This window comes from Daphnia carinata, chromosome 9, assembly GCF_022539665.2.
Source record: "Daphnia carinata strain CSIRO-1 chromosome 9, CSIRO_AGI_Dcar_HiC_V3, whole genome shotgun sequence".
NCBI lineage: Eukaryota > Metazoa > Arthropoda > Branchiopoda > Diplostraca > Daphniidae > Daphnia > Daphnia carinata.
In genome coordinates, this window is record NC_081339.1 from 5,760,965 (window position 1) to 5,780,927 (window position 19,963).

A 19,963-nucleotide genomic window follows, 5' to 3' on the forward strand; every position below is an offset into this window, starting at 1 on the left:
TTTTTTCGATAATTGCGTGTCTCTCTTCAAATAGATAACAACCTGTAAAAATTGCACATTGTTGTCTTGCTATATACAGCCGTTACATTTCGCGACCTGTACGGGCCAGTTTGGAATTGTACCAGACGAGTTCGTAGGCGTCGTAGCCCCACCATTCAGCGTCGTCAATCATTTTCAAATCATTGGACCAGGGATTGAATTTCGAATCGAAACGGACCAGTCCGTAATCTTCCAACGATTTGAGCGTCTTGATGTTCCCTTGAACTTCGTCCAGCGTGTGGCTTCCAGTTGGCGGAAGCAAATGTATTTCGACGCCCATTTGCCTGACGTGATCCATCATGCCAGAAGAGAGAATTTGTGGCAAGACGATCCACTCGTCTCCTTCAATGTCGATCTTTAAGTAATCAATGATTTGACCTCCGTGTCCAAGTAAATTGTGGTAAATGGAGTCCAGTGATTTCATCGTCCAGTTTGTTTTCGAATCCAATCTCTGCTCGTCGCGATCGCTTAATCCCAGATCGTAGAAATGAATTTTCGAGGTGTGGTCGTGTCTGCTGCGATTCATGGAAGGATCAAAGGCGTAAACGCGACATCCCAATGCTTCCATCGCTTCGTCAAACGACCACTCGTTTTTGATGCCAAATGAATAGACTAGACATTCGCTGAACTCCTTCTTCGTCACTGGAGGCCAAGCTCCACTTGCTCTTTCAGGTCTGACGGCCGGATCTAAGCAAACGGCTTTTTGGCCGTCCACACCGGCCGTGAAAATGACGTTGCCGCCGAAATCGTGCGATAGACGACACGACGAGCTATTGGACCATTCCACATAGGCGATGATTTGTTCCATAGTCAGTTCTTCTACTCGATGGAACCTCCAGTCGATGCCACCGCCACAGTTTTGACCGAACCAATTTGTTGATAAACTTCTGACCACTCGTTGAAAACAGTTTTTGGCGTTGAAATGCTCGTCTTGGAAGGAAAGAACAATCAGCCCTGTTACGAACACAACTGCTATGGCGAGTGATTGAGCTAGTAGCCATTTTTTCACATTAGGACCCATTTATGCTTGGGTATTGTTTTTTTGTTGTTTTTAGAGAAAGTTCCGCTTTCTCGCAAGAGGCCGCAACGAGTTTGGGATAAGATGGTTAAATGAAGGGATTCTTCACCCTACCTAGTTACGACTATGCTTTCATTTTGTTTGGCCGCCCTCTTTGCGTTGCTGACGTGATAGATTACGCCCATTCATAGTTCCCTTACGGCTAAATGGACGTTAAAGAAAAGTTGATTACCCTGTCATTGTTGATGGACATCTCCAACCAGCTCCTTATTTCAGCTGCCACTCGTCAGACCAGGATTCAAAATCATGAGAGAAAAACTAAATTTGAAAAGAAAAAGAAAAGTTACCTTAAGAGACAGGTAAATTGTAGAACACAGGTTACCAATAATGCTATTACATTTTATTGACTTCATCTAAAATATATGTAATCAAACTATTATGCAACATTAACCTAAGAAGCAGGTGGCAATTTGCTCCTTTCAATTCCTTACTCGAATAGACAAGTGTCTGATTCCCCACTTTTTACAGTTTTACTATACCAATAGTCATTGAATAATTAGAATTTACCTGACACGAAAAGCTGGCTTTTAATTGTTAATATTTCATTACTTAGAGTTTGCCTTAAGAGAACGGCACTGTTCTAGCGGTAGCCATTTTGTAATGCCCATTCGATAGCCAATTCCTCAGAATTTCAAACCTTTGAATAAATATATTTTAGGTTAATTGGTGGGAGCAACCAATTCAAAGCATGAATTCTAATTGACTTGTACAGGGTAAACCACAAAAAAAGATTTAAAATAATAGATTTTCAATAAAACTATTTAGAATACCTGAAATATTATCCTGATTTATCGGATCGGTTCTTCGAAAACGTGCAACTAAATGGCCTGAGATCCCGCCCTTCCCACCACGTTAATGTCAAAAATTCGTCTGCTTTGCGGTATAGTGTGCAGCGCCATTGCCGAAAGAATTCTGGACGCTTCCAAATACCATTTCTAGCTCAGCATGTTTAATTCTATTTACCAATTTTATGGAAAATCTTCGTAGTCTAAATAAATTATCAATTTGAATAAAACACTTACTTGTAGCCACAATCAAATTACATAATTACGGCCATTTATCAATTTTATCGCATTAACTATTGATCGAATTCCACTAACGATACGATTATTTAGGAGCTATGTCTTTTTTTTGCTTGACTTTTTTAGCTGTTGGTGATGAGAGAGAGTTCCAATGGTTGCTGCTGATTTTTTGCCCTAATCTGACCTCATTCATGGACCTCCTACTCTGTTACAACCGTTAATTTTCATCTTATCTACATGGTGGAAGAATATTCACTTTCCAATTGAACTTGTTATTGACATTGAGTGACAAATTTTGTTGGACAAAAAAAAAGCCGAGTGCCTCCGATTTTCGACCACCCTGTTAAAGTGAACCCTGTTTCAACTCCTTCTCTTCCCTACTATACAGGTGGGTAACTTTTAATCTCCCAGTAACAAAATTCCTTTTTTATTTTGAAAAATTCAGTTTATTTTTATCTAAAGTTCTGCATTTATCTTTAACTCTGTTTAAAAGGATTCCTTGGGAAATCTTGTAGATCTTTCGAGTTTTAAGAACCATCCAGCATGTTTCGCTTTTGGATATTTACGTCTACATAGTTATTCTCCTTTTTGTGATTGTTGGACATAGCATTCCCCTGTACCGGTTCATTTGTTTATCATTAAACTGAACTTTTTCAATTCTTTATTTTGGTAGTGATGGAAACGTCAAGCAATATAAGCAGATGTTTCTGTATTTGTCTTTATTAATTTCATTTGTTAACCATTTACAGTGCCAAATCATTGGAAATGATCATTGAGAACCCTGAAGCTCTGAAATCGTGGCTCACAGCTGTTCTGGCTCCCTTGTAAGTATAATGTGTTAAATTTTGTCGTGGTATGAACACCGATTTCAGTAGCATGATTCTTTCAGGTGTGATGCAGACCCTGCAGCCCTCGCCAAATATGTCCTTGCTTTGGCGAAAAAAGAGAAGCCAGAATCTGAATTGCGTGGAGCCATGTGTGATCAACTGGATGTATTTTTGCAGCAGGAGACAAAAGGGTTTGTTGACAAACTATTCATCACTTTGGAGACCAAATCGTACCTGCAGTCAAACCCTGAACCCCCGTCGACACAACCAGAATCTGCCTCGTGCACCACCGAACAGGCCAATACAGGCGTTACTACTAACGGCCAAAATTTAGTCATTCCACCAGTCTCGGTCCCGGTAGTGCCACCTCCTGTTCCCGTCCTTTCGGCTACGTCAGCCGATTCGAGGACCAAAAAATCATCGTCAGATCGTACCAAGAGGAGATCCTGGAGTCCCAGGTCACGGTCACGGTCCCGCAGTCGGGATCGTGACCGGGACCGGCCAGTTCGACGTTCTAGATCACGTGATCGATCAACTCGCGATCATAGAGGTGGTCGCAGTACGTGGGATGATCGTCGAACGAGCCGACGGAGTCCCGTCAACAGCAGACGATCGGACCGGAGACGCTCCCGTTCCCCTTTGCCACCTCGGCGTTCGTCTCGTAGCCCACGCAGCTCACGTCGTCAACGTTCTCCGATCCCACCACCCCCCATCGTTGCTGCATTAGAAACCGTGGCTGTTGCTCCCGCTCTCGGTCTGGTGCCCACTGGAGTTGCTGGAACCGATCCAACTATTGTAGTGGGATTGCCTGTTCCTCCTGCAGCCATTCAAAGCGTCGTCGTGGCCCCTCCGGCGGCTGTTCCGCAGCCACAGCTGGAACGGGGGCCCAAATTCCGATGCCGTGATTACGACGAAAAAGGTTACTGCATGCGTGGTGATCTCTGCCCGTACGATCATGGCACGGATCCGGTCGTCCTGGAAGATGTCGAGCTGTCGTCCGTGTTGAACTATAATCGACCTCCACCACCAGTGGGGGCCACAGGAACTAGTGCTGCTCCCCCTGGGCCGCTACCCGTGGGTCCGCCACCTCATCTTCGCGGACCACCTCCTAGTCTGCCCCCATCTGGTAACAGTTAAATTTATCTTTTGAGAAAACAAAGGAGCCATTTTTATTGATTGTTATTTTATTTTAGGAGAACCTTACAATCCTGATGCTCCTGGCATTAGCTGGCCTCCGCCGCCCTTGGTTGGCCTGCGTCCGTTGGGTCCACCACCGCCGTTTTGCCACCCACCTTCACATCGCCTCCCGCCACCACACATGAGAATGCGAGGGCCATTGCCACCACGTGGTCCACCACCGATGGGCCTCCTAGGTTCTGCCCCTCCTCCTAGAGAACTAATCAATGTGCCTACTGCCGAGGATGGCATCGATGCCGGTGTAAAGAGGACCGTTAGAGAAGCTGGGCTTGATTCCGTAAACAGCAAATCATATTTTATAAATCTTCAGTTTTAACCAAAATTTAAATGATTCAGGATGGACATCTCGTCAAGAAGGGTCACTTTGATTACAATCGTTTGGGTAATCCCCCAGTTCAGCAGCAGCAACAACAACAGCAGCAATCGACTGGACAGGCCAATCATGGACAACCACCTCAGCGACGCTTTGATCCAACGAATTGCTGCCTGGAAGTGAAAAAGATTCCTCGAGGACTGAACAACATTTCAGTCCTCAACAACCACTTTAGCAAGTTCGGCAAGATAGTCAACCTGCAGGTGTCGTACAACGGAGATTCGGAAGGTGCTCTAGTGACCTTCTCTTCTCACGCCGAGGCCCAAGCGGCCTACCGGAGTACCGAGGCCGTCCTGAATAATCGCTTCATCAAAGTGTTTTGGCACAACAAAGAAATGACTTCGCCGGAGATGAAAGGCAAGCAGGAGAACGTTCCCCCAACCTCGAAGGTCCCCATTAGGGAGCGGTTAGGAGGAGCACATCCTCAACGAGTGCTAGCCCAGTCGCAAACTGCAATCGTCGATGAAGTGGCCATGAAAGAAGCTTCGGAAGCCAAGGAGAAGGAAAGAGAGAAGGCCGTTGCGGCCATCAAAAGGAGTCAGGAGATATTGGCAGCCAAAGAAGCGCTGAAAAAGAAGCAAGAAGAGCAAAAGAGGGTACGTCGATGTTAAACTTGTGTTGCTGTTTTACGTACTAGGTCTAATGTGATATTCTTTGCAATTGTATAGGAGGCTACTAAATTGCAGGTGGATCTGCAACGGCGCAAGCAAGAGCTACTAGACAAACAGCTGCAACAACAAAGAGTGTTGATTGAACGATTGGAAAAGAACAAGAGCACGATCAAGACGGACGAACGAGCCGCTGTGATGCAAACAGTCCGAAATCTTCAGGAGACGATCGAAAAGCTGAAAAAAGATCTTCAGACGACCAATCCGAATCAGGGCCATGCCGTCAATGCCAACGCTCCTGCCGTTGGAGCCCCTGCTCACCTAGCCAAAACTCCCGAAGAGGCCAAGAAAGAGATACTCGATGTGGAGATTGAGCTTTACCAGAAGCAGATGGAAGGATCGGACACGACCGAGCTACAACGTCGAGTTCAAGAACTGAACTCGATTATTACCCAATCGCATCGAGGCCATCCGAGTATTCGACGTGGAGCCAGAATCAGCTCCAGAGGCACCATTCGAGGAAGAGGCCGTGGATTGGCTGCGAGATTATCAGCTCGTGGGAGGTTAGTTTTACCTGCTGATTATTTATGGCTCCTTTTTCCTTTTTAGCTAATGCAATTAAATCGCCTTGTTGTTGCAGGGGTCGAGGTGGTTACTATGTTGGTCCTCACGTGTCGGTGGATCGCAGACCTACCCAGCTCAAAGTCACTGGCTTCGAACTTCATCAACAAGGAGATATACTTGCCCATTTTGCTGTAATATCACCATTTTTTGTTATCATTTTCCTGAATTAGGTTAAAATTGTGTTTTGTTTATTTAGAATTTTGGTGAAGTGGTCGACTACCACGTGGATGAAGATTTCCCGGCATTGACAATCCGTTACAAGTCTCGGAAGGACGCCGAAATGGCGTTGGCCCAAGGGCGCAACTTCACTGGCGCCAGCCTGACAGTCAGTTGGCACATGCCACCCGGTTCCGTCCCCAAAGTCAAGGATCACGTCGCTGCCGAGGAAGAAGACGACCCGAACGCCACTAGGAATGAGGGATCTGCTAGTGCTGAAGAGGACGACGAAGAGGAGAACGAGGTTCGTGATTGTAGACTAACGAATTTCATTCATGCCGATTTGAAACTAATAATTGTTCGTTTCATCGACAGGGTCTGGATGATTTGTTAAACTACGAGGAAGACGACGAAGACGAAGAACGCTCCTGGAGGCGGTAGAAAAGTTGGAATTTACTTTGTTTTACACATGCTAAATGTACGAGTTGATGTCGAGTTACGGTACAAAAGAAAAGAAAAAAAAACTTCACCGCAAACTTAAAAGTTCAAACAATATTCACGAACCTTTTCGAGTCGTGATCATTGATAAAGCTGAATAAAAAAATCTTATGGATTTTTCTCACCCTAATTTCTATGGACTATTCAATTTTCTGTTTTAGAAAATATTCTTTTTTTTTATTGACTACCGATGACATAACATTGCAGATAACATGGCCACTTTCTCATCATTTTGCTTCAAGTCACATTCTGAATCGAAAGTTTAGATGCCTAGTACCCAAATCAAAATATCGGTATGGAAAAAAAAAAGAACATGCACACGAAATATTTTTAAGTAGGGAAGAAATTATGCGGGTTTTACAATCGACATGAAATAAAAGGAGGCACTGTAATTTGGTGCGCGAAGAATTATGGCACACGTTGACATTGATTAGCGTCAATCTAAAACTAAACAAAGAATAAGCACTGAAGGCAAAGCTCAATAGAGGACACTTAGTGAATAATGGCAGTGGATCAAACCAGCGAAAATGCTGCTCTTAGTCACACAAATGAGGAATCTTATGATTATTTTTAAAATTCGTCGTGTCGATTGAGCGCCTCGCCGAAATCAGTAGCCTGAGACCCGACAAATACATCGTATTTGTTAATGATTTCTTCTTTTGTCAGCTGACCGTCAGCGTCAGAGTCTGATTCTTGAATCAGATGCTTCGCTTCGGCTTCAGAATGATCGAAATCAGGGGGGATTATCCACTGTTTAACCTGATTAAATAACGATAGACATTTAAACGCGGTTCAGGACTGATTGACGTCAACGAAATCTTACCTCATCTGGGTCTAGGTGACCGTCTTTATTTTTGTCACGATAATTTTGAAATTGCTCTCGTTCGTTCCTAACCCAATCCGGCTCGTCTTCATGTCCGACTCCTCGATACATGTCACCAATGTACTCTTCTAATGAGATGAAGCCGTTCTTGTCTTTGTCAATATCTTCCATTGTTTCCACGACGACTATCTCCTTCATATGCGGAGCATCTTCGGGGTGTAAAAAGTTGGTGAATTCCTCCTGCGTAAATCCAGTACCGAAATAAATTGTTTATCTATTTTCACGTAATGTTTGCCATGAGAGATTGTACCTTGTCAAGGGCATGATCGCCATTAGTATCGGCAATACCCCATCGACGCTGGTCTCGTCGAATCATGTCCTTGTATGAGAATCCTTCATCAGCATTATTCTCCAACTCAGAGGGCTCCATGTCATCCATGAAACCATAGACCATTTTCTTGTACTCTTCCCATGTAATGGACCCTTTGTTTTCAGGATTGTGAGCTTTCCATTGGCGGTCAACATCTTCCATAATGTATCTTCTTTGGGTGTACTGAATCCATGATTTCAGTTCTTCCTTGGAAATTTTACCATCAACATCACGGTCAATTTTGTCCACAATTTTCCTGATGAATTAAGAAATAACTTTGTGAAAAAAAAAGTCTAGTTGCAAGAAAAGACTATGAATGTATACCCTAAACGCTCTTTGCTTTCTTCTGGAGATAGTTGGTCAAATGCTTTAGCTTCGTCACCCAAAAAAGCTTCATGATCATAGTCAGCATTGTGTTCCTCATTTTCAAAATGTTTATGGCTGCTTAAGGGCTACAAATTTATCAGTTAGTCCAACAATACTTGGAAAATAAAAATTTATTGATTTTTAAATACCTCATCTTTAACTCTTGAAGTCTTGTTTGGTTTCGGAATAGCTGCAACAAGACTGACCGTTAGGCCCACGAGCAGTAAAGTCTGCCGCATTTTGTGGGTATTTTGTTTTGCCAAACAATGTCGTGTCTGGAACAATCCAGAAAAGACGGAATCTATCACTGAACTAACTCGACGGCGTTTGGAACAACCCCCAGCCTTCTTATATTACAGTACTGAGCAGACGACCGTTTCCAACGTCAAATGTTAAACGTCACCAATAGGTTTCGGCAACCTAACTGTGTTCGTGCCGACACGTTGTTTCCTACACTTAATCGTGCGATAGGACCAAATGTTTTGCATCATCAAGAGTTTGTGTAACATCGACAAACGGCGTGTATTTTGGCCGAACTCACAGTTAATATAGAATCAGAGTTAAATGCAAGGTGCGTAGAAACATGCGGTGGGAAGGCACCATCCATGGAATAAACTTAAACTAGATAGAGAAAATTTAGCAGTACTGTAAAGGAACATTCGTTAATGAAGCATTTGAAACTGATCAATGATTTCCTGGTGAAAGTGATCTGCTTTTTGCAGCATGTCTGTTTCAACGCGAAGTTGCTCTAGCTTTAGGCGTCTACGGTCAACCTCCACCTATTTTATGTGAATATCATTTTAACATAAGCAATGCCTGATTGCAGTTTGTATGCTTTGTAGGACTTTAAGACGTACCATTAATTGACGCTGATCCTGTTCCTTTTTTTTTCGTAACGCATCGAGCAACAGCCGGTAACCAATAGCTCGTTTTTTCTCGATTTCTACAGCTGCCGCCGTTCTTCTGGCTTCTTTTTTGAAAGCATCAACCGTTTTCTCAAAATTTCTTGTTGCTATAAAAGAAAAACGTTATATAATTATGTATATTTTCCGAAATTAGAAATAAATGCAATAGTAGGTGTTTCTAAGTAAAGTTTTCTCGTACTTTCGAGGAAATGATCGCACTCCCTCTTCAGTTTTTGCGTTTGATCGGCGACAGAAGGATCGAGGATACGAAGCCTGTGAATATCATCGATGAACAGTCCTTGGCGAGCTAGTTCGTCTTCTGCAGAACCACTATTTCCATCCATAACTGAAGATTTGTTGCACTGACAATGATTAAACCTTGTTTGTTTTAAACAAACAGTTGCTATGGCAACTGAATGTGGCATCACTTCAAGAGGTATTTTCAAAAACACATTACATAACATACAACATGGTCATCATCCCTATACAAAATATTGCTTGACTAAATATGTCTCATGATATTTTGCATTACTGAATCACATTTATAATTCTAAGTTGAATGAACAGTAGCTTCACAGCATGTAAATATAGAAAGCCTGGCTACACATACATCAAAATACTAGCAACTGGGTTTACGTAAACTGACTAGGTTTCACAATCACAGTTTAATAATATAAAGGGGGCTCAGCTGAATGCATTAGCAGCTTATCGTGTTGGACCTGTCTCGCCATGTCTATTGTGGAAAGTGTTGGTAGGTTCATGGGCAAATCCAGTAGTTCACTTTCAAATTTGATTATATTTTCTGCTTCATCTGTAAATTTAAAAATGGTTTAATATAACAGGTCCTGTGAACATTAGAATATTGCTTACGTTTAATTCTTAGAAGTTTGTTTCCATAAGCCATATCTACTTGATAACCAAAGATGAAAGTAAGAGGTAGAAGTGGCACAAGCACACCAGGTTTTCGAGTGTGACGGAACCCTGTCAGCATGCCTACACCAGCAATTGCATAAAATGTGCCAAACCAATTCAACATTTCTCTAGCTCGGGCAATCTGTAAAGCCACCCTGCATAATTCAACACAATTATTACATGAAACATATATATGGCTAACAATTATGGCCAATGCTTCTACAGCAACTTACATTCTTTCCCTCATTTGATTCTGCATCTGAATCTGTCTCTCAAGCTTGACAAGGAAGAAAATATTATTTTATTAAATGTGTATAAAGTTATAGGAACAGGAAGCGGTTTACAACAAAGAAATCAAACGCAGCTTACCGTTATCCGGTTCATTTCTACCATGAACTCCTGGTTATTTTTCATGTTTTCATTCACAGCTTTAGAAACGAAACCCCCCATCTCGAAAACTTTGTTGAGTTAGTATTGAAACAAAATCATACCACAGGCGATAAATTAGCTTTGTTGTTGCGCAACTTGTTTACTTTTCACATCACAGTAAAGCGAGTCTTTTGAATAAAGGCCGCGAAACTATCGTAAAGTTTTCAGACAGGTAGAGACCCCTAGTGCATTACAACTGAATATCCATTGCATGTCCCTTTCTGGTTCATTTGAACGCGTGCATTTTGTATAATGATGGTTTAATGTGCTATTGCCTTAAAGTAAGAGAATAAGCAAGTTAAATAACAATCGTACGGGCTCGTTCCCAACCCATCGTTCCTTGAACTCTTGAGCAGCTGTTTACCGCTTTACCTGCTTTGCTTTCCGGAAAGCAAGGTTGCAACAGTGTTCAGCAATTATCGAAATGGGAAAAAAAAGCGCCAAACCACCAATCAAGGTATCGATTATACTTCATGTTGTGGAAAATTTTCCCAATTAACCTCCATCGCATTTAACCTTTCCACATCATCTGGGCGGAGATTATTTTCCTTTCCTTTGGGTTATTTTTTAAAATTTCTTATTATAAAGGTAACAGCAATTTGTTAGAAGCAGTTCAAGGCTTCGCTGAGACAGTACCGTAGTACTTTACCCTTACCTTTCCACGTGCATGCAGTAACCTTGTGGCGGTCGTCTGTTCTTAAACGCAGTATAGTCTACGGTGTTCCGTGTGATCAGTGCTGTATAATATTCTTGGAACTTACTTTAATAGCTCCTAGAAATATGGTGAAAACATTTTGACTAACTTTACCAACCTTAAACATTGATTTATTTTCTGTAGACTCAAAGTTACATAACAACTGTTATATATTTACCTGTAGTTTGTTTAAACTTAGTTTCCTTTAAAAATGTTGATGTATTTTTTTTTGTTTTACGCCAATCTTTTCACTACATGTTTTTCTTGTTCTTTGTACGTAAAAAACCCTTAAACATAGTGGAGAAGGGCATGTCAGAATCAGACCAAGTATTCCATTTTTATGTCAGACAGGGCCCTACAGCTTGCTTGGGGGTTAAGCTCAAACTTTCTTTTCTCCCCCACTTTCTAGTTCACGTTTTTGAAAAAGTTACTGTCAGAATAGCTACGGAAAGCATAAGGTTAAAGTCTTATTATAAGTTTAGGGTTGCGCAATGAAAGATGGTTGGCCTTGATGTCTTTTCCTTGATCGTCTAATATTACAACCGAAAGAAAAGTAAACTTTTAAGATGTTGTCTAGGATGTTCTATATTCCCACTGTTTATTTTTTTAGGGAAACAAACATGACTTTTAGCCAATGGCCGTCTTTCGATGGTTAAGATATTGATCGATAAAATGTTTGCGTTTAGAGACGTCAAGCCACCATGTTTTGCGTCGTCTTAAGCCGAGGGCATTTCAGCGACACTGTCTGAAAACTGGCCTACTTATGGTAAACACAAGTTCTTTTATTTGTAAAAACGAGATATTATGCTTATAACAGGGACAACAAAACTTGCTAACGATTTTAAATAAATTTAAAAGTATTTGGTTGAATCGGATTCGCAATTTCCAGCATCCTGCATCCACCACTGTTTGATGTCGTGGTACACTTTTCGTGGCAGTGTGGTATCGTGCGCCATTCGACACAGCTCACACCACCCATAAAAGTCTGGAACAGAAACGTAATAATCTTTTTTCCAATCAAGATATTTTGCATAAAGATTGTCTGATTTATCCAGTAGCATCAAATAATCAGCCAGTGCTTTGGGGGATTCAAAATCTCGAGCATTGATGTAAGAATGTGGTGGAGCAAAGTGGCTGTAATCTGCACCGCCGAGGAAAATGGGAACTGCGTCGTAAACAAAAGGCCGAATGAACTTTTCCGTCACGTAGTCTGGACACCAGGAATTCTCGAATGCCAAATAGAATTTGTATTCCGCACGCAACATATCGTCGCAGTGGTAAGGGCAATCTCTCGTGCAATTGCCAAAGATGTCGACAGCCACGTGCTGGCTCAATTGGCGAACGTATTCTTCTCGTCGAACAGGTGTCGTACAATGACCTACAAACCAAGTCACCATTTTGTTTTTTCCTCGAATCAGGGCAGCCAAATCCGATTGACTTTTCACGAGTTCTGATCCTGGAATATTTTCGATGACGTTGACGTAGCCAGTGGTGTTGGTAAGGTCATTATTTGTTACGTTTCTATAATTATAACGAGCTTGACGAGTGTTGTTTTTTAGGGAATTCTTGGCAATTAGAGATCCGTAATAATCACGGAGGAAGACATCTGAATCTCGTCGGTAAGTCATTGTCCAATTGAAATAATCGTAACGAAAATATGGATCGTTCATCAAATCAGAGGCAGTGTTATCAGGTGACTCGAAATGATAAAAGACAAAACGTTGATGGGGTTGACGGTTCACTGGGTAATCTTCGAGGGTATCGAAGTGGAGGACGATGACGTCACTGTCCTGAAGCAGAGACATGTCGGTTGTGAAGAGACAAGATTTGACTGGGCATTGTCCCTTGACTAATGGCTCGTCTGCCATATGTTTTGTCCACGCATTCCACATTAGAATGACTTTTAATAGGGGCTTCTCTTGGGTTGTGTTTAGTGTCGTTATTGAGACCGGACCAATATCCCAGTTAACAGATTTTCCAAATATGATCTTGCTTAAATTATTCTCAGTGGAAGGTATAGCCCGTTGTTGCTGGAATGAAATCACGATTAAACTGAAATGAATAGGTGAGTTTTGCTTTGGTTTTACAAGTACATTGTGTGTGAGTCTACTTTGTATTCTTGTTTGCTTCTGATCTAGGTAGTTGCTGGATGGGCTTGTCTACTTGGCGTTGCTATAGGAACGCTGAGGCCACTTGGATTTCTACCACAGCTAGACCCACGTTTTTACACCGAGATCAGAAGTGCACGAGAATACAAAACGTGGCTGTTAGTGGTCTAGTGAATGACGATACCACGTATGCAATTTAAAATTTACGAAAGGTATGAAGTGTACAAGTGCTAATATAAAAAAAAACCTTTTGTGACACATTTTCCCAGATGCTGAAAAAAGACAAAGAAGTCGGGGTGTGTGTGTTAGCTTCGTAGCCATTAATGTTGGAAGAATTAATCCACATAACGGAGAAAGCAAATAAACCCAGAGAGCACAGGTAAATTGTCGTTTTCTTTGTCATGACCACACAATGTTTTATCACAATGCAATCTGAATTGTCTCCACTAATCGAAAAGCTAACACGAATGCGTAGCTGTTAAACGGGAAGAATCTACTGGTCCTCCAGTACAAAACGAGGCAAGTTTCACTAGCCAATGGGTTAACAATTTCCATAACGACAATGTCCAATGGCACACGAAACGCCCCGTGAAATGGCCCGCCTTTGCTGATGAGATTGTGAACTGTGGCAGTCGTTCTTTGTGTTTGGATGCAACTTGAAGCTGAACGGCAAAAAGATTTGGATCTTCGGCTAACAATAGACGAAGGGAAATTAAAGTTTTACATGGAATTCGTTTTGGATCGATGCCTAAATCAACGTGTCTTGTTTAAAAGGCGAAGAAAACTTTTTCTACTTTTCCAATCAGGATTAACTCTACTTCTTTTTGTGTATTTCAGCCAACAACTACCCCAACCCAATACGTTGCAGCAATACGAAGAAGAGCATCAAGTTCTGTGCATCAACAGCGATTTAGCTGTAGACTTACCGGAAGCTGATGGTCTTGTCATGGAATACGATGTCCATCCGAGCCAATGGGTAACGTACGACAGTGGACAAGGAAACGACACCGATGACCGCATCTTTTTCCATGAAACGAGCGGTCACAGTGACCTGAGTCTGAGGCAATGCTGTGCAGTCGAATCGGCAGCTAGACACAATCCTGACCGGCCTATCCAGCTGTTTATGCGATCGCCTGCAACCTGCAATTCCGACAATAGTCCATCTTCTTTAGACATTCCGTCGTGGCTAAAGGTGCTGTCTCGATATCCGAACGTGGCAGTTGTCTTGCTGAACGAAGAGCGTTACTTTTCTGGAACACCGTTGGAGGACTGGTACTCGAAGGGAGTGTGGCGTACGAGCCGGTTCCAGATGGGACATTTGTCCGACTACATCCGCATCGTGTCTCTGTACAAAGGAGGTGGCATGTATTTAGACATGGATATTCTAACCCTTAGAGCTTTCAAAGGTGCCATCTTTCGGAACTGTTTAGTCTACGAAAATGATGCCATGGATACGATCGGAAACAGCGTCCTGCACTTGGAACGTGGGCACAGTCTCACTAGTGAACTGATTCAATTGCTCTCAGAAGAATATGACCCAGAAGCTTATGTTTATCACGGGCCGGATGCCATTGCTGAAATTATGAATCGTGTCTGCAATTTAGTGGCTGGAAATCCGAAATCCAACGAATGCAATAACGTCCGTCTCTTGTCTCATCGCCATTTTCATCCAGTGCCGGCCATGTTTTCCCACATGCTGTTTCAGAGTAATGGCAACCTTAGTGATGTTGAAGCGCTGTTTCAAATTAAGGACAGCTTTGGTCTTCACCTATGGAACTCGATATCTTTACGAGAACCAATTAACGTGGACAATCCGAATCAAATAGTGGCCATACTTGCCCGTCGACACTGCCCACTAACTGTCAGTAGGGCAGCTGATTTCAAATCTCTTTAAGTTTACATAATGTTTAATGCCGTTTATAATTGTTGCTGGATACATTTACGAGTTTATTCAAATAATATGACTAAAATGTCTATTTTTTTACGTTTATGCGTAAGAAAATGCATTCCTGAGACTTCATTTCAATTAATACACTTGCGTTTGGCCCAGCAGTGCTGGTCAAGGTGGTGAGTTGGCAACAGGCAGTATTTCTGAAACAAGAGATTTTTAAAGTAAATGAATACTTCATTACGCGTTTTGATAATTTGAATGGGAACGCGTTACATGTTCAAATATTGTAATTTGATTTCATTTAATCATTTGGTTGTATCTTGTATGGTCATGTAAGGTTAAAAAGCTATGCAGTCAGCTGTAGAAAAAAGAAGGAATAAAGCAATACGAAATATTAAATTTTATACAACTATAATCAATTCGGTTTGAATAGTTGTATCAAAGACGGTAAATAGTTTGAATACTTAAAATGGCTTAGTTGTAACCAAAGACTGTTCTTATTTAGTAAAGATGGAAATGGATGGGAGTCACCAAGAACGATGTGTATCATAAACTTAAGATCCAGAAATTGGAGTTTCTAAAAATATGGGGAGCAGATTATGTCAATGATGGTGCACGTACGTTAGGTATTTTGGGTTAACTTAACCGACACCATATATTCAACCTATTGCTAGAATGCCATAAGATAGAGTAAGGGACTTCCATCTTGGCGGTCTTGCTCACTAATGATGGACATCGTAGAAAATGTTTGCCAAATAGAACTATATATTTACTTAAAATTCATTATTCGATTATAATTTAATTACGCAGGATTTTTATACTTTTAACTACGTTTCATGAGCAGTTTTTCTGTCAGCATATGAGAAAATATTTTTGTGCGTAAAAAATGAGTTGGCATTTTCCCAAAATAAGTTCATAAAGCTGTCCATTTATGCCCCCGGCTACTTGATCAAAGCTTAGATCACGTGGTCAGCGCTAGGTGTTCGGCCATTTGCAAAGAGCCACATGTCAACTACTTATAGAATTTTAGCAATTTGCACAACTTTGATTGAATCGAATCTTAAAAATTCGTTAGTTACGAGTGTAAAATTCTGCAATTTCCACGTCGTTTCATGGTAAGTCGCTAAAGCTTAGGTTAGGTAAGGTAAATTTCCATCAGTCGACCCTGAACGCATGAGTCGTACGTTGACCCATAGGGCAGTACAAGGATCAAAGGCAACTTCTTAAAACACGGTAAGACCTTGGCCTCGTTTTCTATTTCAGTTCATGAAAAAGTTTTGATGAAAAAGCTTCGGAACGTGTTGGTTTAAAATTTCAAAACGTCTTGTTTCAGCAACGTTCACCAAAGTCGCCGAAAAACGTGAATGAAGATGGTTTATTTTGTCCAGTATAAATTAGACGCAAAGGATGGCCGAGATTTTAGCCCATATCGTAGCCCGAATGGTAAGTTCTCGTTTCAGTCATATTGGTTCAGTAAAAATTTCTTAATTTTACTTCATTAAGTCATCAATCCATCTGTACAGGAAAAGGGTTTCATTTGAAGGCAGAGGAGCAAAGAATCCTGGTCAACTCTTTAGTCTTGATTGAAAATGTCTTTTTCTCTTGGCCAGTTTCGAGGATTTTAAACTAATCAGCTCAAAGTTTATTTTATGTTTCCCTGTTGGTACAACAGATTATTACAAACATCGTTGTATAAAAGCTGTGTAGCACTAGAAAGAGCTACATAACCTGTATGCACAAAATCCAGGCAATTTACATACGGCTTGCAGTTGATGAATTGATCCTTGCCATTTTTGACGAAAAATGGATCGGGGTTTTCACGTTCACGGTTTATTAGACAGCTACGAACATATTCTTCTGTCAAGGCATTACTCGAATCCCATATCCGTATGTTTTTAAAATTCCTGTTTAATCGTATAGTTTTATTTTTATCTAAGGTTCTCTAGCATCCGATGCATGCAGCCAAACTTACTTGAGTATACGGCGCGTCGCTTTGTTGTACTGATCAACCTTTCGCCCGTGGATATCTGTGTTCTTCGCACCTGTTTTTGCATAGAGCTCGATCACCGGGTACTGATTAAGCCATATCACTTGGCTGACACTGGCCAACTTGTTGAGGATGGGTCCAAATTGTGCGAGCTTCTCTTGGTAAAGCTGATGGTCAGCTCCATATTGTTGCAGCATGTGGTAAATTTCCATACCTTAACATTCACTTTTTTTTAAAAAACAAAATCATTTCACTTTTTGCAGCACCGGTATACCTAATAAAACCCAATTGGGTCGTTCAGTGGGGTTTGCGATCGCCCAATGGTCTATCATTTCAATCAGTGTATCGTTTATGATGGGTCGCCATTTAAACGAGATTCGCACTCCGAGGACTCTACTGTCGACATCAACATCTCCGTGATGGAACGGGAGGGCGTTCTGAGGAATTTCCACAGGATTGGTTATTCTGTCGTAATCCGGGATAAGCTGAAACAAATAAAACTCTGTCAAGAAAAAGAGGTATACACAAATTTTAAATAAAATCAGTTTGTTTTTAATGTTACCTTTAAAAAATAGAAAAATTGTTGTCGTATCCTGGAATCTCCAATGAAAACGAAATGTATCTTTGGAAATCTTTCAACGAAAGGATTTTCATTTCGTCCGGCAGTGCCTTCAACCTGGACGTCGAAACACGTCACCGACTGTTTGATCGTGTAAGACATTAATCGACAAGAATATTCGTCTTTTGTTTTAGACAAGAGATGGTTGCTGTTGAACGACGTCCTTGCCCATGTGACGTAATGATAGTCACTTTGATTTAGCAAATTATGGACGCAAATTGGTAAATTTCTACCTAATTTCCTGCAATTAGCGAATTAATAGTATTAGCGAATCCATACAATTCGGCAGGTACTTAAAAGCAATGGTTGTCTTACGGGATCGTAAAGTCAGCAACTATTTCGCTTCCTAGACTGTAGGAGAAACTCAACGATGATAGTAAACAACGTAGGAAGCCATAAAAGAAAAGGGTGTACACCACCAAAAGCAACGGGCGACGACATAATTTTCGTAAGTAACATCTCATTTTGTCATAGTGTCCAATAACTTCGATCTTTTCCTTTACCTTATACGTCACACGTGCACCATAAGCTGAGCAACGTTCACAGTTAACTTGTTCACGTATTCACTACGGAAAACATAATGGTAATGCCTCCTTGTGGTTCCAACCCTCCAAACGCGCATCGTAACATGAGTGTACCCTTTTTATCGGGATGCCCTTCGAGGGAGTTACAGCAAGTAGACGTTAACAGACTTTTAAACGAAAAGAACAGCTGCTAGATCGTAATCAACTGGAATTCAACCACTATGGTCGTTGCGTATCAATAGGTGGCGCGAGAATATTAGTTTGAATGTTTTAAAGTAAGGGTGACGTCAGATGTAAACCAACATGTGAGCCCACCAGGTGCTACTTTCAAAGCTGCTGAAGAAGATGTTTCGTCTAGTCGACTACCGACGTTGTATTTTTGCCCTCGCATTCCTGACAACATGCGCTGTGATTTTGGTATTCCTTTCCAAAGGTAAATAGTACGTTTTAAAAAAGACATTTAACGCATTCTCATTTTCATACAATTTGTTTTTCACAGGCAAAAAGAATCTAGCAGAATTACTGCCATCATCTGAGACGGTCGATCCGGTCGAACGGCCACTTAGCAAACGAAAAGAACCCATGGAGATTTTCTTTATCGAAAGCTCGGGCCATTCTTGTCTAACAGCCCGTCAAGCATGTGGCATCGAATCGGCTGCCAGAGCGAATCCACACGCAAAAATCACCTTGTACGTGCAAAACACTCCTGTAATTCCGATTTGGCCGGACACTTACGAAGATGGACAAGAGGTATCCGATTGTCCCATCACGCGCGTTCTACTCGAGAAAATGGTCAATGTTCGTGTGAGGCAAGAAAATTTACTACCATATTTGCAAGACACGCCACTGTGGCAACTGTACACGACGGGAGCGTTCAATAAATCGACCTGGAGGCCGTTTCATCTGAGTGATGCAGTTCGAGTCGCATTGCTATGGAAAAAAGGCGGCCTCTATCTCGACTTGGATTGCATCGTCTTACGCTCACTGGACAGTTTAAACAACACTGTTGGCACGGTGGATTATTCCATACCCAACTGGGTTGAAAATGGTGTCATGGCTTTTCCTTCCGGTCATCCATTTCTTCATTTCCTAATGAAGTATATGGTATTAGCCTTTGAACCGGACAGATACATGAGCCTCGGTCCTGAAACTCTCACAGAGGCCCTTCGCTATTTCTGCGATCGTGATGACAATTTGTTAATCGATCATTGGATGGTCTGTTGGCATCGTTCTTCAATATTCATCCAACAGTCACGTTCTTTTTACGCCATACCCGGTGAACGACTGAACGCCTTTTATCAACCGGAATTGGATCCAGCCGATTGGGACATGTTACATCGGAGTAGCTTCCTGTCACACATTTACGGATCTGGCCATGGCCGTCACGTTCCTCCCGGCTCATTGTATGCCCAACTAGCTGTCAAATATTGCCCCACAAGCTTTAAATTGGCAACAGAAACGAGCAGCCAATTTTGAGTTTTGGTTTATGATTTGATCTAGAACAACTGGCAATGTCCTCATCAATGTAGTGTCCTTTTCTGGTTAACAAGCACAACAGAGGCCGTCATGGCTAAGCTAACGGAATTTTGTTTCCATCATCCATAATCATTTACTGAGTTTGAACTTCATTTTTTTATCGAAATGTGTGCCATGTATATGTTCGAATTCGTTTTGCCTTTGAGCCATGTCAATTATAAGCAGCTGTATGGAGACGATCTTTACCATCAAAGTACGATGGAAAAGAAATTCATGCAAATGAAAGAAAAAGTTTAAAGTCGTTGACAAAATGGGGTTTCTCAAAGTTTCCCTTGTTCCCAGTTTCTTCCCTACAAACTACTCCTTATTTTAAGTGACCCTACTTCCCTAATGCTTTAGGCTTCAGAAAGAAAAACTGACAGGTTCGTAATAACTTT

General features: G+C 41.6%; 9 protein-coding genes across 13 annotated transcripts; 3 read left to right on the plus strand and 6 right to left on the minus strand.

Moving 5' to 3' along the window:
- Positions 1–58: 58 nt before the first annotated feature.
- LOC130689022 (uncharacterized) lies at positions 59–1,098 on the minus strand. Its single transcript, XM_057512038.2, has one exon. The coding sequence runs from the start codon at positions 1,058–1,060 to the stop codon at positions 83–85; it is 978 nt and encodes a 325-aa protein (XP_057368021.2). The 5' UTR covers positions 1,061–1,098; the 3' UTR covers positions 59–82.
- Positions 1,099–2,248: 1,150 nt separating this feature from the next.
- LOC130688423 (RNA-binding protein 26-like) lies at positions 2,249–6,914 on the plus strand. The gene is made up of 9 exons (XM_057511404.2): positions 2,249–2,527; positions 2,889–2,963; positions 3,029–4,092; positions 4,160–4,440; positions 4,500–5,132; positions 5,205–5,707; positions 5,785–5,899; positions 5,965–6,228; positions 6,300–6,914. Exons 2-9 carry the CDS (start codon positions 2,905–2,907, stop codon positions 6,363–6,365), a joined length of 2,985 nt encoding a protein of 994 aa, XP_057367387.1. The 5' UTR covers positions 2,249–2,527; positions 2,889–2,904; the 3' UTR covers positions 6,366–6,914.
- On the minus strand, positions 6,571–8,345 carry LOC130689098 (calumenin-B-like). The gene is made up of 5 exons (XM_057512112.2): positions 8,131–8,345; positions 7,940–8,067; positions 7,556–7,871; positions 7,246–7,485; positions 6,571–7,181 (listed from the first exon to the last, which is right to left on the minus strand). Exons 1-5 carry the CDS (start codon positions 8,218–8,220, stop codon positions 6,993–6,995), a joined length of 963 nt encoding a protein of 320 aa, XP_057368095.1. The 5' UTR covers positions 8,221–8,345; the 3' UTR covers positions 6,571–6,992.
- A 157-nt stretch (positions 8,346–8,502) lies between these two features.
- Positions 8,503–9,485, minus strand: LOC130688972 (intraflagellar transport protein 20 homolog). The gene is made up of 3 exons (XM_057511994.1): positions 9,086–9,485; positions 8,839–8,993; positions 8,503–8,760 (listed from the first exon to the last, which is right to left on the minus strand). The coding sequence occupies exons 1-3, from the start codon at positions 9,348–9,350 to the stop codon at positions 8,644–8,646; spliced, it is 537 nt and encodes a 178-aa protein (XP_057367977.1). The 5' UTR covers positions 9,351–9,485; the 3' UTR covers positions 8,503–8,643.
- Positions 9,486–9,517: 32 nt separating this feature from the next.
- On the minus strand, positions 9,518–10,351 carry LOC130688973 (plasminogen receptor (KT)-like). Its single transcript, XM_057511995.2, has 4 exons — positions 10,168–10,351; positions 10,032–10,075; positions 9,757–9,953; positions 9,518–9,697 (listed from the first exon to the last, which is right to left on the minus strand). The coding sequence occupies exons 1-4, from the start codon at positions 10,246–10,248 to the stop codon at positions 9,552–9,554; spliced, it is 468 nt and encodes a 155-aa protein (XP_057367978.1). The 5' UTR covers positions 10,249–10,351; the 3' UTR covers positions 9,518–9,551.
- Positions 10,352–11,739: 1,388 nt separating this feature from the next.
- Positions 11,740–13,290, minus strand: LOC130688422 (alpha-(1,3)-fucosyltransferase C-like). Its single transcript, XM_057511403.2, has 2 exons — positions 13,277–13,290; positions 11,740–12,973 (listed from the first exon to the last, which is right to left on the minus strand). The coding sequence occupies exons 1-2, from the start codon at positions 13,288–13,290 to the stop codon at positions 11,773–11,775; spliced, it is 1,215 nt and encodes a 404-aa protein (XP_057367386.1). The 3' UTR covers positions 11,740–11,772.
- LOC130689178 (lactosylceramide 4-alpha-galactosyltransferase-like) lies at positions 12,057–15,269 on the plus strand. 5 transcript variants are annotated; one of them, XM_059496806.1, is made up of 7 exons: positions 12,057–12,198; positions 12,340–12,418; positions 12,481–12,540; positions 12,856–12,986; positions 13,060–13,216; positions 13,299–13,408; positions 13,488–15,269. In XM_059496806.1, the coding sequence occupies exon 7, from the start codon at positions 13,679–13,681 to the stop codon at positions 14,921–14,923; it is 1,245 nt and encodes a 414-aa protein (XP_059352789.1). In that variant the 5' UTR covers positions 12,057–12,198; positions 12,340–12,418; positions 12,481–12,540; positions 12,856–12,986; positions 13,060–13,216; positions 13,299–13,408; positions 13,488–13,678; the 3' UTR covers positions 14,924–15,269. The 5 variants fall into 5 exon arrangements, with proteins under 5 accessions (XP_059352789.1, XP_059352791.1, XP_059352790.1 ...); XM_059496808.1 differs by having other exon boundaries at positions 12,930–12,986; XM_059496807.1 differs by lacking the exons at positions 12,057–12,198; positions 12,340–12,418; positions 12,481–12,540 and having other exon boundaries at positions 12,854–12,986; positions 13,060–13,241.
- Positions 15,270–16,560: 1,291 nt separating this feature from the next.
- Positions 16,561–18,056, minus strand: LOC130688782 (N-acetylneuraminate 9-O-acetyltransferase-like). Its single transcript, XM_057511792.2, has 5 exons — positions 17,842–18,056; positions 17,470–17,767; positions 17,182–17,392; positions 16,893–17,121; positions 16,561–16,824 (listed from the first exon to the last, which is right to left on the minus strand). The coding sequence occupies exons 1-5, from the start codon at positions 17,988–17,990 to the stop codon at positions 16,563–16,565; spliced, it is 1,149 nt and encodes a 382-aa protein (XP_057367775.1). The 5' UTR covers positions 17,991–18,056; the 3' UTR covers positions 16,561–16,562.
- Positions 17,858–19,772, plus strand: LOC130688421 (lactosylceramide 4-alpha-galactosyltransferase-like). The gene is made up of 3 exons (XM_057511401.2): positions 17,858–17,974; positions 18,293–18,483; positions 18,550–19,772. Exons 2-3 carry the CDS (start codon positions 18,396–18,398, stop codon positions 19,524–19,526), a joined length of 1,065 nt encoding a protein of 354 aa, XP_057367384.1. The 5' UTR covers positions 17,858–17,974; positions 18,293–18,395; the 3' UTR covers positions 19,527–19,772.
- The last annotated feature ends 191 nt before the right edge of the window (positions 19,773–19,963 follow it).

Coding starts and splice junctions, on each gene's coding strand:
- LOC130689022 (XM_057512038.2), bottom strand. CDS start 1,060: ATGGGTCCTAATGTGAAAAAATGGCTACTAGCTCAATCACTCGCCATA.
- LOC130688423 (XM_057511404.2), top strand. CDS start 2,905: ATGATCATTGAGAACCCTGAAGCTCTGAAATCGTGGCTCACAGCTGTT. Junction 5,708..5,784: donor AGATTATCAGCTCGTGGGAG/GTTAGTTTTACC, acceptor TTGTTGTTGCAG/GGGTCGAGGTGGTTACTATG. Junction 5,900..5,964: donor ATATACTTGCCCATTTTGCT/GTAATATCACCA, acceptor TTGTTTATTTAG/AATTTTGGTGAAGTGGTCGA.
- LOC130689098 (XM_057512112.2), bottom strand. CDS start 8,220: ATGCGGCAGACTTTACTGCTCGTGGGCCTAACGGTCAGTCTTGTTGCA. Junction 7,486..7,555: donor GCGATCATGCCCTTGACAAG/GTACAATCTCTC, acceptor GGATTTACGCAG/GAGGAATTCACCAACTTTTT. Junction 7,182..7,245: donor GTCACCTAGACCCAGATGAG/GTAAGATTTCGT, acceptor TTATTTAATCAG/GTTAAACAGTGGATAATCCC.
- LOC130688972 (XM_057511994.1), bottom strand. CDS start 9,350: ATGTTATGTAATGTGTTTTTGAAAATACCTCTTGAAGTGATGCCACAT. Junction 8,994..9,085: donor GTGCGATCATTTCCTCGAAA/GTACGAGAAAAC, acceptor TTTCTTTTATAG/CAACAAGAAATTTTGAGAAA. Junction 8,761..8,838: donor AGGATCAGCGTCAATTAATG/GTACGTCTTAAA, acceptor CACATAAAATAG/GTGGAGGTTGACCGTAGACG.
- LOC130688973 (XM_057511995.2), bottom strand. CDS start 10,248: ATGGGGGGTTTCGTTTCTAAAGCTGTGAATGAAAACATGAAAAATAAC. Junction 9,954..10,031: donor AATCAAATGAGGGAAAGAAT/GTAAGTTGCTGT, acceptor TGAATTATGCAG/GGTGGCTTTACAGATTGCCC. Junction 9,698..9,756: donor CAAACTTCTAAGAATTAAAC/GTAAGCAATATT, acceptor TTAAATTTACAG/ATGAAGCAGAAAATATAATC.
- LOC130689178 (XM_059496806.1), top strand. CDS start 13,679: ATGCAACTTGAAGCTGAACGGCAAAAAGATTTGGATCTTCGGCTAACA.
- LOC130688782 (XM_057511792.2), bottom strand. CDS start 17,990: ATGAGATGTTACTTACGAAAATTATGTCGTCGCCCGTTGCTTTTGGTG. Junction 17,768..17,841: donor GTTGCTGACTTTACGATCCC/GTAAGACAACCA, acceptor CGCTAATTGCAG/GAAATTAGGTAGAAATTTAC. Junction 17,393..17,469: donor AATTTTTCTATTTTTTAAAG/GTAACATTAAAA, acceptor TATTTGTTTCAG/CTTATCCCGGATTACGACAG.
- LOC130688421 (XM_057511401.2), top strand. CDS start 18,396: ATGTTTCGTCTAGTCGACTACCGACGTTGTATTTTTGCCCTCGCATTC. Junction 18,484..18,549: donor TTTGGTATTCCTTTCCAAAG/GTAAATAGTACG, acceptor TGTTTTTCACAG/GCAAAAAGAATCTAGCAGAA.